The following is a 17,783-nucleotide window of genomic DNA, read 5'->3' on the forward strand; positions in this document are numbered from 1 at the left end:
CTCACAGCCGGAAACAGGAAGTACTTGAGACTCGGCAGAGAGGAAAGCCTAATGCCAACAAGAGCAGCCAATTGTGACTGTTGCCACTGCTGGAAGCTGTCACTACAGGAGTGAATGGACTGCTCCTAACGCCTGCCATCCCCACAGCTCAAGGAGCCATCCATGGTAAGGAGCCTTCTTTGGGCCCATCTCTTTTCCCCTCACAAATTCTTTTCTTCCTCCTGGGCCCCCGACTGCCTGCTGAGGTGAGGTCAGCTTCCCTCCCTTCCACTCCCCTCGCTGCCCTCTTGCCCACTGCCTTAAGTGAACTGAACCCAGGCCGCGTGGCTCTAACACTGTGCACAGGCTTCCATTCTCCAAAACAGGAAGTTATGTCATGAGGAAGAGGGAGGAGAAGGGAAGTCAGCGTGCACAGTGTTAGAACCCTGCGGTCTGAGTTCAATTTGCTTATGGGCGGCAGGCGAGAGGGCAACAAGGGAGTGGAAGGGAGGGAAGCTGACCTCACCTCACCAGGCAGTCCGCGGCCCTCTGCAACTGTGGAGCCCAGGGCAGCTGCCTGTTTGCTCCCCTCTAACACCGGCCCTGGGGCCCCCTTGTTTTCAGGTCCGGGCCTACCCTTTAATATGGCCCTTGCAATACCTTTCAAGTGTTTAAACATCTCTATCATATCTCCCCTATCCCTCCTCTCCTCCAAAGTATACATATTTAGGTCTTCCAGTCTCTTCTCATACTTCTTTTGGTTCAAACCCCTTACCATTTTCATTGCTTTCCTCTGGACCACAGCAGGGTAAACAACTGTGCAAAGTTCCAAGCATCCTTGGTGGTAGCAGAAAGTTATCATGACACCCGTAGGCCACACATCTCTGTTCAGGCTGATACGAAAAGTGTGGTTCAGATGCATCTTGAACACAGTCTCTTAAGGTAACTCTGATATGAATTGGAGATCTCTAATAGTAATCTCCCAGCCTCCCTTCAGTCTCCATGTTGTTTATAGAATGCGGCACCATGTGCCAGCTGCTGAGGCTGCAAATCTTGCATACGATCGGTATGCTTTGCGTAAGACTGGCCAAAAGGTTTTGCTCCACAGGTGAGAATGTTGAGAGGTCTGTTTGGGCAAAATCAGGAGGTGAAAACACATGAGACCTACATGTTTATAATTTATTCAGATTTGCTATGTCCACTTCTATCACCATAGCCTGAGGTGGATGAGTGAGTTCAGTTTTGGGGAAATATGACCTTGCCCATTTGTTTTCTATTTTCTGTCTTTTCCCATAGCTGTTTTGCAACAAATACAGTGCTGCATACATCTGGTAGTGCTATAGAAATAATTAATAATAATAGTAGTAGTAGTAGTAGTAGTAAATAGCTATTGTACCTGGCCCATGTCTACCCCCAAGTTATATGGGCTGGTTCTATTAGTTCAGCAGTCCTTCCTCTGCAGCAGCACTACTCTCTATGATATGGGCTTGCTTTCACCAGATACTTGTTCCTCCAGTGTTAGCCTTGAAAGTTGGTAGAAATCATATAAACATAGATTTGACATCTATCAGCTTCAAGGATCAGAAGGTCAGGCACTGTATAGGAACAAGTATCTGAGGAATGTAACTTAAGAACATAAGAGTTGCCAAACTGGAACAGACCAAAGGTCCATCAAGCCCAGTATCCTGTTTTCAACAGTGGCCAATCCAGGTCCCAAATACCTGACAAGATCCCAAGGAGTAAAACAGATTTTATGCTGCTTATTCTAGAAATAAGAAGTGGATTTCTTCTAGCTCATCTTAATATTATTATTGACAGAAGCCAAAATGTTTTTAAAGCACTCACATAGACAATAGGTGCAGGGTTATAGGTAACTAAATAAATACAATAACATTGCAGGTGAGCTGCTCATGTTTGGCAAGCCTGTGTAACCCCTTGTACTGTTGTGAGGGATACAACCTGAGAAGCCTGGCCAACAGAGTTAGGAGATCCAATGTAAGCTATGTGACAGTAGGCTCATTTTGGGGAAATCATTTGGAAGCCATGTTAAACATATGACCATGACTCCAGATATATCTAATATATATATGAAAACCAAACATAGTACAGTTAAACACACTGTTATAATGTTTTATTTGGTGTGTGCAGTTTGAATGCCCCCAAAAAGACAGACTGGGTTAGCAACATACAATTCAAGCATATATCAGAACATTACATAAATGACAGAAATTAATATTCAGAAGAGGTCTATCACCATGATTCAGTCCAACAGGTGCCTCCTAATGCTCTACTCATGTAAAAGACCCCGTTTTCCACCTGGTTGTCGGGGAGCTCCTGCTCCCCCCTCCCCCCTCCAATCACACAGCATTCCGCTGCCTATAATTTAAAGATCAGAACATTTATTGACACATATACTTTATATATGTTTAGAAGATCCCCTCAGGTTAATTATTCTTCTGTCCTTGACATCTCAGCATCTCACCAAGGGATAGTTTTGCCTTCCCAATCCACAAAGATCCCATTGTGTTTTTCACTGAGGTTGCAGAGTACTTGCAGCATCCCGCTCACACTCTGGTCTACAGTCAGAGGAGCCTATAAGATTAAAATGGTACATGTTAGTAAGTGATGCCAACTTAGCAACTAGTGGGAGATATACAATGTTTCAGACATAGGTGCCCAATAAGCATCCTCAGCCAAAAGTGTGACCTTCATAAGTCAAAAACTTAGAGCACCTAAGAACCTTTTCTCTCAGCAGCAGTACTCTCTCTCCACCAACTCTCAGTGCAGGCACTGTCCTGGGCCAATCCAGATGCTGGTATCTCTCCTCTATCTTGCCTTAATTGCTGTAGGTAGCAGTTCTGCAGCGATTCATACAGGCTGCCTCAAGACCTATGTCTTCCCTGTGACACATCCCATCTCCTGTATTGCAATTTCTTATTTCTGCATGGATGGGATGTATCATAAAGAAGACTGCATGTTTGAGTTACCACAGAACTGATGCCAGTGACAATCAAGGCAAAGATAGAAGGAACATTAGACCATATGGAGGAAGGAACAGGAAAAGATGCTGGAACTAGGGGAGGAGGAAAAAAGGGGACAGACCTGCAGGATAGAGGAAAAGAGAAGTGCTGTAACTGGGGAAGAAAAGATGCAGGTACTGTTCTACTGGACCAGGGGTGGGCAGCAATAGAGGTTCTGGCCCCAGAAGTGAGAGGCGAGATATGGGACAGAGGAATAGTGGACCCAGAGAGAGAGACAGGACTGGGAGAGGGAACAAAAGGGGGAAAGGTACTGAATAGAAGAGATGGGGACAGATACTGGACCATGAAGGTGTGAAGTGGTAAGAGATAAGAAGTGGAATTGGGCCCAGGGTACAGGGTGTGGGAGGAAGGGAAGAGAGAGGGAAGGAACAGAAAGATTAAAAAAAAAAAATTGCTGAATATGGAGGGAGCGGGACTTAGAGCCACTGCTGGACAGAAAAGGGATAGAGTTAATGCTGGGCAGGGGGGTTAGGGACACTTAGGGTCAATGCTGGATATAGAGGTATGTCAGGGATATACAGGGGCAATGCTGACATGGGGAGATGGGGAAACACAGGGTCAGTGCTGAGTGGGAGTCCTCCATCTACAGTTCTGCCAATGGGGGGTACTGTTTCACTATCACTTTTTCAATATGAAGGACAGGAAAGATCTGCGAGACTCCAGGGAACCTGTTTGTCTCTAGCAATTGAAAACACAATATTGAAGCGCTGCCGCCTACTGGCAGCAATGCAGTTGGAGGACTCCTGTTCAACTTAGAGGAAACAGTGACGATAGGGTCACAAATGGTAACACAGGATGAATGAAAAGGACTCACAGGGTCAACGCTAGAATGAGGGGGTTATAGGGACACACAAAGTCGATGCTGGATATGAGGGAGGGGGGATAGGGACACAAAGGGGCAATGCTCGTTACAAAGAGGAGAGATAGATACACAGGGGAAAATATAGGACAGGTTAAAGTAGAGACACTGTAGGGAGATAGTAACATAGTAAATGACTGCAGATAAAGACCTGCATGGTCCATCCAATCTGCCCAGTAATCACATTCATTATCAAGAACATAAGAATTGCCGCTGCTGGGTCAGACCAGTTGTCCATCGTGCCCAGCAGTCCGCTCCCAAGATGACCCTTAGATCAAAGACCAGTGCACTAACTGAGTCTAGCTTACCTGTGTACGTTCTGGTTCAGCAGGAGCTTATCTAACTTTGTCTTGAATACCTGGAGGGTGTTTTCCCCTATAACAGGCTCCGGAAGAGCATTCCATATTTCTAACACTCTCTGGGTTAAGAAGAAACTTCCTTACATTTGTACAGAATCTATCCCCTTTTAACTTAAGAGAGTGCCCTCTTGTTCTCTCTACCTTGGAGAAAGTGAACAATCTGTCTTTATCTACCAAGTCTATTTCCTTCATTATCTTGAATGTTTCGATCATGTCCCCTCTCAGTCTCCTCTTTTCAAGGGAGAAGAGGCCCAGTTTCTTTAATCTCTCACTGTATGGCAACTCCTCCAGCCCTTTAACCATTTTAGTCGCTCTTCTCTGGACCCTTTCGAGTAGTACTGTGTCCTTCTTCATGTAAGGCGACCAGTGCTGGACACAGTATTCCAGGTGGGAGCGTACCATGGCCCGGTACAGTGGCATGATAACCTTCTCCAATCTGTTTCTGATCCCCTTCTTAATCATTCCTAGCATTTTGTTCGCTCTTTTTGCTGCCGCTGCACATTGCGCGGACAGCTTCATTGACTTCTCGACCAGTACTCCCAGGTTTCTTTCCTGGAGTGTCTCTCCGAGTACTGCACTGGACATCCTGTATTCTTGTATAAGAATGTGCGCGCATGGCAGGAATGGGTGGAGAAGGAGTGTATAGGGTTGGGGTCAGAGAAGAAGGCTCTCACCCTTGCTACACTACTGCTGGCATCAGCTTCACTTCCTCACTGCTGGAGCTGACATTTAAGCAACATGGATTTACTAAAGGGAAGCAAAAGTCAGAATAGAATTGTCCAGATCAGAATGATGTGCAGTAATAACAGTGTCCTCCAACTCATCTGATAATATAAGAATCTTTATTCATCCAATAGTACAATGATACCTCCAATGACTCAATGACTCGACATGTACATGTTTCAGCCAACACTTAAAGGAAGAAAAACACACAAAAGGGTTCCAAATCATTTTACGTTGGCGAGCACATCCTTGACGAACAACTAGTTGTTTTCAAGGAAAATTCTTTCAACAGATTAAAGGAACCACCATGGGTTCTTCAATGGCTCCAGACATCGCTAATCTTTATGTAGCTGATTTTGAGGAGAAGTTTTTGGAATCACATCCTTTTCAAGAAAATATTGCACTCTATAAGAGGTATACTGATGATGTGTTCATTTTATGGAGGGGTGATAGTGAGAAATTGGCTGCTTTTCATCAGTGGCTTAATACATGTGATGTTAATTTGAAATTTAAGATGGAATATGATGATCAATCCATCTCATTTTTAGACATTCATATTTATAAAACAAGGTATTGCTTTAAAACTTCAATCCACAGGAAAGATACTGACAGGAATACTTACCTTCATTTTACCAGTTTTCACAATAAAAGTTTGAAAAAGAATCTTCCATATTCACAGTTTTTAAGATTACGAAGATTGTGTACTGACTTTGATGAATTTGAACGACAGGCACCATTGATGACAAGGCTATCCAGAGGATTGTGTGCAAACGTGTCTTGAAATGGCACAAACCAAACACAGAGAGGAGTTGCTAAATCTGGTATTGGTTAAACCTAAACCAGCTCTAGTGTGTACACTTAGATTTTCTCACCTTTCTCATGATATTCAAGATATAATTAAGAAGAATTGGCATATTTTAGAAACTCATGAATGTTTCAGGAAGATCACACCTGTGGTTGCATTCTCTAGAAATAGGAACCTCGGGAATATGTTAGTACCTTTCACATTTCCGGATCCAATATTGAATAACATTGGTCCATTTAGACATACACCTTGCGGACATTGCTCAATATGTAAACATAGCATGACTATTTCAAATTTTGTACATCCTGTTACTGGTGTTAATGTCACATTAAAAGAGCATAGTGACTGTAATACTACCCAGATGATTTATGCAATTATATGTCCATGTCTGAAGTGGTATATTGGTAAAACTAAACGTATGATTAAAACCAGTATGATTGAGCATAGAAGCTGTATTAGTAGGAATATACAGTCTGGACCAGTAGTGGAACATTGGTATGAAAAAGTGTTACATGCATAACTTTAATACAGTCATTCCCAGTGGGTTGAATATGGAACTTGATCTGAAACCGTTTATGTGATTTTGTTTATTTATTTCTTACTAGTCTTATAGCCCGTTACATTAACTAGTGCTAGAATATATATGTGTGTGTGTCTGTCTTTATTTCTTTCTCTCTCTCTCTCCTTAGCCGCTTTCTTTCTTTCTGTCTTTTTTTTTCCTTGGCTGTCCATCAATACCCCTTGCCTGCTCCCCCTGTCCATTCTCCCTTCCTTTTACTTCTCCTGTGTCCACCACCACCCCTTCACTGCTCTCCTTATGCAGCAGCAGCCCTTCTCCCTTTGTTTTACCTCCCCACTGTCCAGCAGCACCTCTTTCCTTCTCCCCCTGTCCAACATTAGGCCTCCGTTCCTTTTTCTTCACACCCCCGTCCATCAGCACCTCTTTCCTTCTCCCCCTATCCAGCAGTAGGCATTCCTTCCTTTTTCTCCCCCCCCTCCTCCTTCTTATCCCTATGATACACTTACCTTGCTCTGCCCCTGATCAGAGGTTCCCGACAGCCGCCCAGTTGTACCCATTGGAAAAGTTCCCTCTGCCGCATCCCACACCCCTCCTGATGCGACTCCCGCTGTCTTTCTTTCTGTCTGTCTCTGTCCCTGGCCCCCTTTGTCTGTCTGTCTTTCTGTGTATCTCCCTGCCCCTGTGTCTTTCTTCTTTTCTTTCTGTCTCCCTTCCTCCCTCTGTCTGTCTGTCCAAAGCAGCATTCCCTCCCCCTCCATTTTCCTCCCCCCACACCAGTTCCCTGTACAGCAGCATTAGCGTTTCCTCTACCCCCCTTTCCCTTCCTGCGGTCCCGACTACAAACGCGGTTCCGAGTCCTTTGCCGCCCCCCTTTCCCTTCCCTTCCCACGGGCCCGACTACACATGGCGATTCAAGCAGCGTGTGCAGCAGTCTTCATACGCTGCTTCGGGTCCTTCTACTGCCCTGATTTACTCTTGCACGTCCCTGATGACATAATCAGAGACACGGCAGAGCAAAACAGGGCAGTAGAAGGGCCCGAAGCAGCGTGTGAAGACTGCTGCACACGCTGCTTAAATCGCCAGTCGGGCCCGCGGGAAGGGAAGGGGGGAGTGGCAAAGGACTCGGGTCCCGGGCAGCGGAAAGTTGCTGGGCTCCTCGGTGGGGGCCGCGATCCCTCTCCTCCCAGACCCCCCCCCCCCCCCACCCGCTGGAAGAACGGAGATCGGCGTCTAGCTGCGGTCCCGGCTAGGATAAGCGTGCATGTGCACTCCTGCGACCACAGACCTACTGATCACGGAAGCACGCAAATAGGAGTGCGCATGCGCGGCTAGCCTTTTATTATATAGGATTGTTGCTTCTTTTACCACTTTACATATATATGTCAAATATATTCTTTGGGATATATACTTAGGTGTTTATGTTATGCCCTGAGCGGACTGCTGGGCACGATAGACCTCAGGTCTGACCCAGTGAAGGCATTGCTTATGTTCTTATGTATTATTATTTTGTTCATTTTTTTCACACTATTGTTGCATATGTATGACTGGTATATGTTTTGGTTCTTATGTCAAGCCATTTGTACTATCCATGTATTATAATATTTTCAGTATCCCTCTTTAGGATTGGTTTTGTGATTATTTTTATGTATTGTTTTCATATTCATGATTTTATTATCGTGTTATGACTATTTTATGCACACGTATGTTCAATATATGCCTTTTATTATTTATATATAACATTTATGTATTATTATAACATGGTTTACATTTTTAATCATTCTATGTTTTTTGTATATGTTTTAGCCTTACTGGTTTTTATATATTCTTTAATATATTGCTTTATGTGTTTAGAATCATGGTTCATTTGGAACTGTCCGTGTTTCGGACAACACACCTTCCTCAGGGGTCCATGGTAAATAAGGAAAACGCATAAAAATAAATGACAGACAAATGACAGGCAATTGTTTGTCATTTATTTTTATGCAGTTTGCTTCATACCTTATTTACCATGGACCCCTGAGGAAGGTGTGTTGTCCAAAACACGGACAGTGTCGGGTCCTTTGGTCGGTAATAAGGTTGTATATTACTGCATTTTAATATTGGAACAATAAATTTTGCCTGCATCTTGTACATAGCCTGCAGTTTTTGTTTGGTTTTTCCTTGTTGTTTGGTATACTGCAGAGTTTGTTGGATTTTCCTTGTTTTGTCATTTGGAACTGTAACATTCATGTTGGTTTATCTGCGATAATCATTAAGTTTGAAGTCTTCTGTATGCTTATTTCATGCCCATACATTGCTAGCCTCTTCTGGTAATATTTAGATTGTCCTTTTGTACATCAGCTGTCCATGCAACGTGCTACGTCATGCGTTTTTGAATGCTTTATATTTAGATCCTTCAATGGGCTTTCTTTATAGCAGCAGGACGCTCGTCACCTGATGTTAGCACTTGTTTCCTGAGAAATTGTAAGTAAATTTTGGAAGGATTTCAATATGTATTCGGTAGTTCTGTCTTAAGTAAGAGTTTTTTAGCCTGGTTTCCAGTTAGGTTTTGCCATTTTATTTTTATGCCGTTTTTAAATTCATGAAGACCTTAGAAGCGTATGTCGGTTTGTTGTTGTTTTTTCATATATTTTTCATATGGAGCTTTAGTTTCTTCATATATTTTTCATATGGAGCTTTAGTTTTTTAGTAGTTCATGTTTTTTATGCGCACCCCTCCCCCCCCTTTTTTGCTCGCAACAAACACAGTTTATAATTCAACCGCCTGTTTCAGCACATTTTATTGCCCACGTCTTTTTATTTTTTTATTGTTTTGTTTCGTTGATACTTTTCATAGTATGGCATTCGTTGGTTAAGTTTGTTCCCAAACATGTTTCAGCATGTCGATTGACCTTTTTTAAAAAACATTTTCTATACAATTTCAACCCGACATCAGTCTATAATTCAACAGTCTGTTTCGGCACATTTTATTGACCATGTCTTTTTATTTATTTAATTTTTGGGTTTCGTTGTTTTCATATATATTTTTCATTAGTTGGTTAAGTTTGCTCCCAACATGTTTCAGCATGTCGATCCACCTTTTTTAGAAATTTCCTATACAATTTATTCCTGCTTTGGTATGGGCTTTATTTATCAGTAGCCCCAGTTATTTATTTATATAACTCTGTAGCTTTGGTCAGTCTTCATATGTTGTGTCTATAGATTTCTTTTGGTGATTCAAGCATCGGTTTCTCCTTTTTTTCCTTCCTTTTTGGCAAAATCTATCTGAGCGGAAGCACATTCCAGATATTATCATTGGTGGCTCTTAAGATATGTTTGAGCATTAATTTTTATTTTTTTATTATTTATTAATATTTTTTATTATCTTTTTAGGCTTTCCTATAGTTAATGAGGCTTTATTGCATGATGAAGTTCATAGCAATAGATTGCATATTAGTTCATATTGGTCTTTTTAATGGGTCCTTGGTGCTTTATTTCTATTTTTTTTCTTGCTATTTATTATTCATATCTCAAGGATGCTTATGAGATTGGAGTTTTCTCTCTTCATTTTATAAAATGCTTTATGGTTGTAGTAGTTTTGTATTATTAATTTTATAAAGTTTGATGTGTTCTACTACATCATATTTATTTATGAATTTGATAATTGCATTATTAATTTTTAAGTATTGTTTAAATATTAGTTAATGTTTTTAATATGCACATATTCTTGGTGCTATATGTCATTATTGCCGCTCTTTTTAAGGTGTCCTATTTTATAAATATGCATTATCTGTTGTTGGTTCTTTATTCTTAATGTATTCATGATTTGATGCATTATTTAACATGATGTTGTTATTACTCTTTTTATATGTTTATATACATACTTGTAGACTCCTGAAGCGGGCCTGTTGGCCAAAACATATATATGTCGAGTCATTGGATGTTTCATTGTGCTATTGGATGAATAAAGATTCTTATATTATCAGATGAGTTGGAGGACATTTTTATTAGTGCACATCATTCTGATCTGGACAATTCCATTCTGTCTTTTGCATATTTGTTTGTGGTTTTGTTTTCCCCTGTTTCGTTCCTTTACTAAAGATAAATCATGCCAAACAAGTCTGAATGAATTTTTTGACTAGGTAACCAGAGAATTAGATAAAGAAGTGTGCTAGATATAATTTACTTAGATTTCAGCAAAGCCTTTGACTTGGTTCCTCATAGGAGGCTCTTGAACAAATTTGACTAGCTGAAGTTAGGACCCAAAATGGTGAACTAGTTTAGAAACTGGTTGGCAGTCAGACGTCAGAGGGTGGTGGTTAATGGAATTTGCTCGGAGGAAGGAAAGGTGAGTAGTGGAGTGCCTCAAAGATTGGCGATGGGGCCAGTTCTGTTCAATATGTTTGTGAGCGATATTGCGGATGATACCAAGATTGGTAACAGAGTGTATAGGGAGTGGAAAACATGAAAAAGATTCTGCAAAAGTTGGAAGAATGGTCCGAAGTCTAGCAACTAAAATTCAATGCAAAGATGTGCAGAGTGATGCATTTGGGGAGTAGAAATTCTAGGGAGATGTATGTGCTGGAAGACGAAAGAATGATATGCATAGATGGGGAGAGGGACTTTGGGGTGTGAAGGGACAAAGCAGTATGAAAAGGCAGTGGCTGTAGCCAGGAGGAGGCTAGGCTATATAAAAAGAGGCATAACCAACAACAGAAGGGAGGTGTTGATGCCACTTGTCATAGGGAAGATCCTGTGAGCAATGAGAAAATCCTACAGAAGCCAGTGACAGACATATGTGGGTATTTGTCTCCCATCCTGTGTGTACTAAACCTATACCCGATTTTATTTTTGGTTTTATTTTTTTAATATTGTAATTTAAGCTGCCCTCTTCCCTAATGTTTTAATATCAATTGGCAGTATATGTGATATATGTGGATTTTATTATTTTATCTGATTTTTATTTGATGTAAATCGCATTGAAATGAGATTTTGCGATCTAATCAAAGAATTTATTAAACTTGAAACTTGAAACATAAAAGTCAGCGGATGTGCTCAGATTCCTGCACAGCATAGACCTAGTGCACCACTCAGGCTAGAACTCAGGGAGAGCAAAGTGGCTAAGAGTACTGCACAGTCTGGTATTCTGCAACCATTTACCATCATTTCCTAGAACTAAACCTACCATCTACCTACCATCCTACCTACTATCTACCTACCTACCAAAGCTACCATCTACCTACCATCTACCATTTCCCAGTACTAAACCTACCAGCAACCACCTACCATCATTTCCTAGAACTAAACCTAAACCCATTACATCAGGAGCGAAAACTCTAGGTAAACAGGTCAGGAAGAGTTAAACCCCTATAGCTAAGGCAGTTACCCTGAATGGTAGGCAAAGAGCTAGTTCAGACCAGTTTAGAGCATTGAGAAGCACCCAGCTAATCAAGCAGAGAGTCACACCTTGGGTTATATAGAAACATAGAAACATGATGGCAGATAAAGGCCAAATGGCCCATCTAGTTTACCCATATGTAGTAACCATTATCTCTTCCTCTCTCTAAGAGATCCACATGCCTATCCCATGCTTTCTTGAATTCAGACACAATCTCTGTCTTCACCACTTCTTCCAGGAGACTGTTCCACGCATCTACCACCCTTTTTGGTAAAAAAAAAAAAAGTATTTCCTTAGATTACTTCTGAGCCTATTACCTCTTATCTTCATCCAATGCCCTCTCATTCTAAAGCTTACTTTCAATTGAAAGAGACTCGACTCATGCGCATTTACACCATGTAGGTATTTAAATGTCTCTATCATATCTCCCCTCCCCGCCTTTCCTCTAAAGTATACATATTGAGATCTTTAAAACTATGTTGACCTTGATTATCACATTGCAAGGAAAGAAAAGGAAGGTTCCTTTAGCAGCATAGGAGAGCAGCATTAGAAACACCCTGTAGCGAAGCCAAGAGGGAGCAGGAGTGCTACCACAGTTCCAAGGAAACAGCAGAACCCTATTGAACCTGAAGCATAGGTAGACCTTTTGATAGGGAGATGCAATGGAATTGTCTTAGGGTTCTGACCTTAAGGAAGCCATGGAAGTGGAGGAAAGCTTGAGCTTTTATGAAAATGATAATGAAGATTTAGCTGCTTCTGAGGAAGTAGAATGGACACTGCTTAACTGGCTAAGGCACTGCTCTGACAAAGTGAAAGTAAGCTAAACACTATATCACACCTTTATGTTTAAGGAAGCCAGGAGAAGAGACAGAGGAAACAGCAGGGGAGAGACTGAGGAAAGAAACAGCAGGGGAGAGAAGGCAGGAGAGAGCTAGGGGCAGCGGCGAGAGTTAGCTCCGCCCACCCCCTGACATCATCCACCGGAGCTCCTCCTTAAAAGGGGAAGGGCCAAAGGCACTCAGCCATTTGGCGAGTGTTGAAGGCAAGCATTAAAGGCGCTCGCCTTAGTGAGAGCGCCTTTGCGAAGGGCCTTAAGAAGGGACGAGTCATTGCAAACGAGAGTGGAGGGCAACCGCAGTAGACACAGAGGACATACAAACAAGCAAGGAGAACAGAGAGTGACCGCAGCAGACACAGAGGACAACCGCAACAATCACAGAGAACAGCCACAGCAGACACAAAGGACCACATCAGCCACAGAGGATAGCCGCAGCAGATGCAGAGGACAGCCACAGGAGTCACAGAGGACAGCCACAGCAGACCGGCAAGTGGACAGCAATGGAAGCAGCAGACAGAAGCAGGAAGTTGAGCTACCCAGTTTTTTGCACCATCTGCCATATGTATGACTACCCTCCCCCCCCCCCCCCCGGGAGGCGGTCTTATGTATGCACTCGATGCGGGGAACTGGAGAGCCTGAAGAAACAAGTCAGACTCCTGGAGGGCAGAATACTGGAATTGGAAGCTCTTCAAGCAGTGGAGGAGGAGGACAGGGATGCAGAGAACATCAAGACAGAGGAAACCATCGAGGAAGAAGTCCAGGAGTTAGAGAAGTTCATCGAGGAAGCATACAGGGAGGCCCTGGAAAATCACCAGCAACAGTGGAACTGCCGAGATACACCTACAGAGAGTGAGGACCATCTGGAGGACAACTACAAGGAAGAAATGGATGAAACAGTAGCGAGATCTGGAAACAGCAGAGGGAACCCACAAGAAGATGAGTCCGGTGCAAGCCAACGCCAGGATGAGGGAAGATGGAAGTGCACAGAGGACATGAACCTATGGCTGGAGAGATGGACATACACCAGGGACACGGACCTGCGGCTAGAGAAGCAAGAGAAGTCAGAGAGGACAACAATCGTCATGGGGGACTCAATCATCAGACAAGTCGACAGCCACATAGTGGGAGGAAGACAGGATCGGGTGGTGATCTGCCTACCGGGAGCCACGTCGACAGGATCATCGACAGCGTGGATGAGGAAAATATGGTGGTGGTGATCCATGTGGGGACAAATAACGTGAACAACAGAAACTACAACAGGGAAGTACTGAAGGACCAGTTCCGGATGCTAGGAAGGAAGCTGAAGACCAGAACACAGAGGGTAGCGTTCTCAGAGATCCTGTCAGTACCCAGGGCCGACGAGAAGAGGCAGACGAAGTTGCAAGCAGTCAACGCGTGGATGCAGCACTGGTGTGAGGAAGAAGGATTCCATTTCGTGCGCAACTGGACAACATTCTGGGGGAAGAGCAAGCTATTCAGGAAGGATGGACTCCACCTCAGCGGAGACAGAATGAGGTTACTTGCAGGCAACATCAACAGAGAAATTGAGAAGTTTTTAAACTAAGAAGAAGGGGAAAACCAATAGTCAACCGAGAGTTGATGGTTCGGGAACCGGTATACCCAGAGGATACTGTGCAGAAAGACAGCGGGGAAGACTCACCGGATCATAGGCAAGACATAAATCCTGACAGATCGAAAGGGACACAAGAGGGAAGGAAATGCAAGAAAGTAATAGGCCGCAAACTCAAGAACACAAGGAGCCAAAAGAATAAGATGGGTGAATTAGAAGCTATGGCACAAAAAGATAACCTTGACATCATCGGCATCACAGAAACATGGTGGAATGAGGAAAACGTCTGGGACACTGTGCTACTGGGATACAAGCTATACCGCAGAGACAGAGTGGCTCAAAAAGGTGGGGACATTGCCCTATACGTCAAAGAGGGAATTGAGTCTACCGGAGAGAACACGAAGAATAAGTTAGAGTCTCTATGGGTCAAAATTCCTGGAACAAATGAAATGGAAATGAAGATCAGCATCTACTATCGACTCACAGGGCAGTCCAGAGAAATTGATGGGGAAATGACGGACGAGATTAAACTCAACTGCAAGGGAGGCAACAAAGTGTCATGGGTGACTTCAATTATCTGGGGATAGACTGGAACCTAGGCACCTCCAGCTGCGGTAGGGAGACCAAGTTTCTGGATGCTGTAGGTGATTGCTTCCTGGAACAATTTGTCAAGGAAAATACGAGAGGAAATGCAATTCTGGACTTAATTCTAAATAGACTACAATGACCAGCACAAGGTGTAGAAGTAGAGGGGATGCTGGGAACCAATGGTCACAATATGATCCACTTTGACCTGGGCACAGAGGTGAAACATCGATCCAGAATGACGGGCACGGTGCTGAACTTCCAAAAAGGGAATTATGAAGGGATGAGACTTATGGTGGAGAAGAAGATTAAGAAGATGATAAGCACTGTAAAGACGCTAGAACAAGCATGGTCCCTTTTTAAGGACACAGGTACCGAGGCACAAACTCTATATATACCATGTATCAACAAGGGATCCAAGAGGAAAAGGAACATGTAACCGGCGTGGCTAACTGTAGCAGTGAAGGAAGCGATCAGAGACAAGAAGACTTTGTTTAATGAATGGAAATGGTCGAAAACAGACGAAAACTGGAAAAAGCACAAACAGCATCAAAGCAATAATAACAATAATTTATTTGTAAGTCACCATACCGGGGAGGTTCTAAGCGGCTCACAACACAAGAAATAATACATACAATTCCGTAAAAAATATCCTGGTAACATACAGCAAGGAAACTATACATATATTTCAATAATGCATCAGAATAAAAAGCAGACCATATAAATAAAAATGCAAATGATAAAATAACATAAATTAAGTTAAGAGAGAAGCATTAAGATAGCTTATTAAATAACTGAGTCTTTAGTAATTTCCTAACATCTAAATAAGAAGTTTCTAACATCATTTTACCGAGCCATGTATTGAGTTTGGCAGCCTGAAAAGAAAAGGTTCTATCAAGGAACTTCTTGTAATGACAGGATTTTACAGAAGGATATGTAAATAGCTGTGCTCTCCATGTGTGGGCGAGAATATAATATTGAACAATCTATAAAAATATTGGGTGTAACTCTTGACAAACATCTGATTCTAGAAAAACATATAGACGTGGATGGGCATAATCGAAAGGGACATCTTAGTCCGTTTAGTTCCATCTCACAAGTCGTCCAAAGTTAAAAAGAGCCTAAGACACATTTTCGAAAGATACGTCCAACTTTTTTTTACTTTTGAAAATCATCTAATTATACATCCTGCTGATCTGATCGTTTAAGCCACTAAATTGTCTATCTTTATACCACATTTCTGTCCAACCTTCCGTCCAAGTCCAAAATGCCTAGAACAAGCCCTGTTGGACGTGGGAGGGGTCTTCAAAGTGATGGACTGCACACCCAGACATGCCACCTAAATAGTGGGTTACCTTACAGGGCACTGCTGTGAACTTCACAAAAAGGGTGCCATGGCTTCTCCTCACTACAGCTCCCTTATAGGTGAGCCCCCCAAACCACCTCTGGAATCCCCTAGACCCACTTATCTACCACCCCAATAGCCCTTATGGCTGCAGGAGCCACTTATATGCCAGTAAAAAAGGGTTTTGGGGGTGTATAAGGCAGTGCACATGTTTCAGTATCAATGCAGTGATTACAGGGGCTTATGGGCATGGGTCCTCCTCTCTATGGGTCCCTAACCCACTCCCAAGATGACTTAAGCTGCCTCTGGGCTGGACGACTAGGCTTTCCTATGCCAGGCGGCCAGGTGATGATGGTTTGGAGGCTGAAATTTAAAGATGTGAATAAAATTTTTATGGGGGTGGGAGGGGGTTGGTGATCACTGGGATAGTGTGTGGGGGTCTGTGTTATGTGTTTGCAGTGCTTATCTAGTAAGTTTAGGTGGGTTTTTGTGACTTAGACCATGTTTTACATGGTCTAAGTCACAACGTCCAAGTTCCGTCTAGGCTCTGTAGTTAAACTTTCGGTTATACATGCTGTACGACTAAGTCTATGCCGGCCCACGTCCCGCCCAACTCCCACCCTCGACACGCCTCCCAAAACACCCCGTTTAGCTTTGGATGTTGAGCGGCACTAAGAAGGCCTAGGTCGTTTAGAAATATGTCCAAAACCCGGTTTTATTATCGGCGCTTGGACATTTTTGAGAAATGTTCGTCCAAGTGCCGACTTAGACCGGTTTTTGGACATTTTTATCTTTCGATTATGAGCCCCCTACTGTTTAAGAAATGTATCTTGGTTTTATGGAAGCTCCGCACCATCAAGAAGTTTTTTGATGAACCTTCGTTTCGTTTGCTGGTGCAGACATCCATTTTGAGTATTTTAGATTACTGTAATATTAAGGCTTTATAAAAAAATACTCAAAAAACTGAGATTGATTCAGAACACTGCGGTTCGCCTCATTTTTGGACTAAAAAAATGGGAGCGCATTACCCCTTTTTATCAAAAACTTCACTGGTTGCCAGTAGAATCCAGAGTTTTGTTCAAGTTTTCCTGTATTTGTTACAAAGCAGTCTTTGGGATGAACATAAGAACATAAGAATTTGCTTTCGCTGGGTCAGACCAAGGGTCCATCGAGCCCAGCGGTCCTCTCCCGCGGCGGCCCATCAGGTCCATGACCTAACCTGTTGATTCCTACTCCCTTATATCCTGAAAAACCCCTTTTTTTCCCTTTATCTATGCCCTATTTTGCTCCTGTGTCCTCCTTTATCTGTAGCCTTCAATCCCTTTATCCTTCAGGAATTTATCTAGTCCCTCTTTGAAACCCCTTAATGTAGTCTGTCCTATTACATCTTCCGGAAGTGCATTCCAGGTATCCACCACCCTCTGAGTGAAGAACTTTCTAGCATTGGTTCTAAACCTGTCCCCTTTCAATTTCTCCGAGTGCCCTCTTGTTTTTGTTGTTCCTAGTACACTGAAGAACCTGTCCCTCCCCACCCTCTCTATGCCTTTCATAATCTTGTAAGTCTCTATCATGTCACCTCTGTGTCTCCGCTTTTCCAGGGGGAAGAGCCCCAGTTTCTCTAACCTTTCAGCGTATGAAAGGTTCTCCATACCCTTAATCATTCATGCCGCTCTCCTCTGGACCCTCTCAAGTATCGCCATGTCCTTCTTAAGGTACGGTGACCAATATTGGACACAGTACTCTAGGTGCGGGTGCACCATCACCCGATACAGCAGCAGGATGA

The 17,783-nt window shown here is 42.9% G+C and overlaps 1 protein-coding gene across 2 annotated transcripts in view; it reads right to left on the bottom strand.

Annotated features, from left to right (window-relative positions):
- Positions 1-2,093: 2,093 nt before the first annotated feature.
- LOC117359509 (C-factor-like) overlaps positions 2,094-17,783 on the bottom strand; it is a 232,977-nt gene continuing 217,287 nt past the window's right edge. For both annotated transcript variants that reach the window (XM_033942427.1, XM_033942424.1), the window contains one exon: positions 2,094-2,571. In XM_033942427.1, coding sequence (XP_033798318.1) covers positions 2,458-2,571 — 114 coding nt within the window. In that variant the 3' untranslated portion in view covers positions 2,094-2,457. The remainder of the gene's footprint in view (positions 2,572-17,783) is intronic.

This window comes from Geotrypetes seraphini, chromosome 4, assembly GCF_902459505.1.
Source record: "Geotrypetes seraphini chromosome 4, aGeoSer1.1, whole genome shotgun sequence".
Taxonomy (NCBI): domain Eukaryota; kingdom Metazoa; phylum Chordata; class Amphibia; order Gymnophiona; family Dermophiidae; genus Geotrypetes; species Geotrypetes seraphini.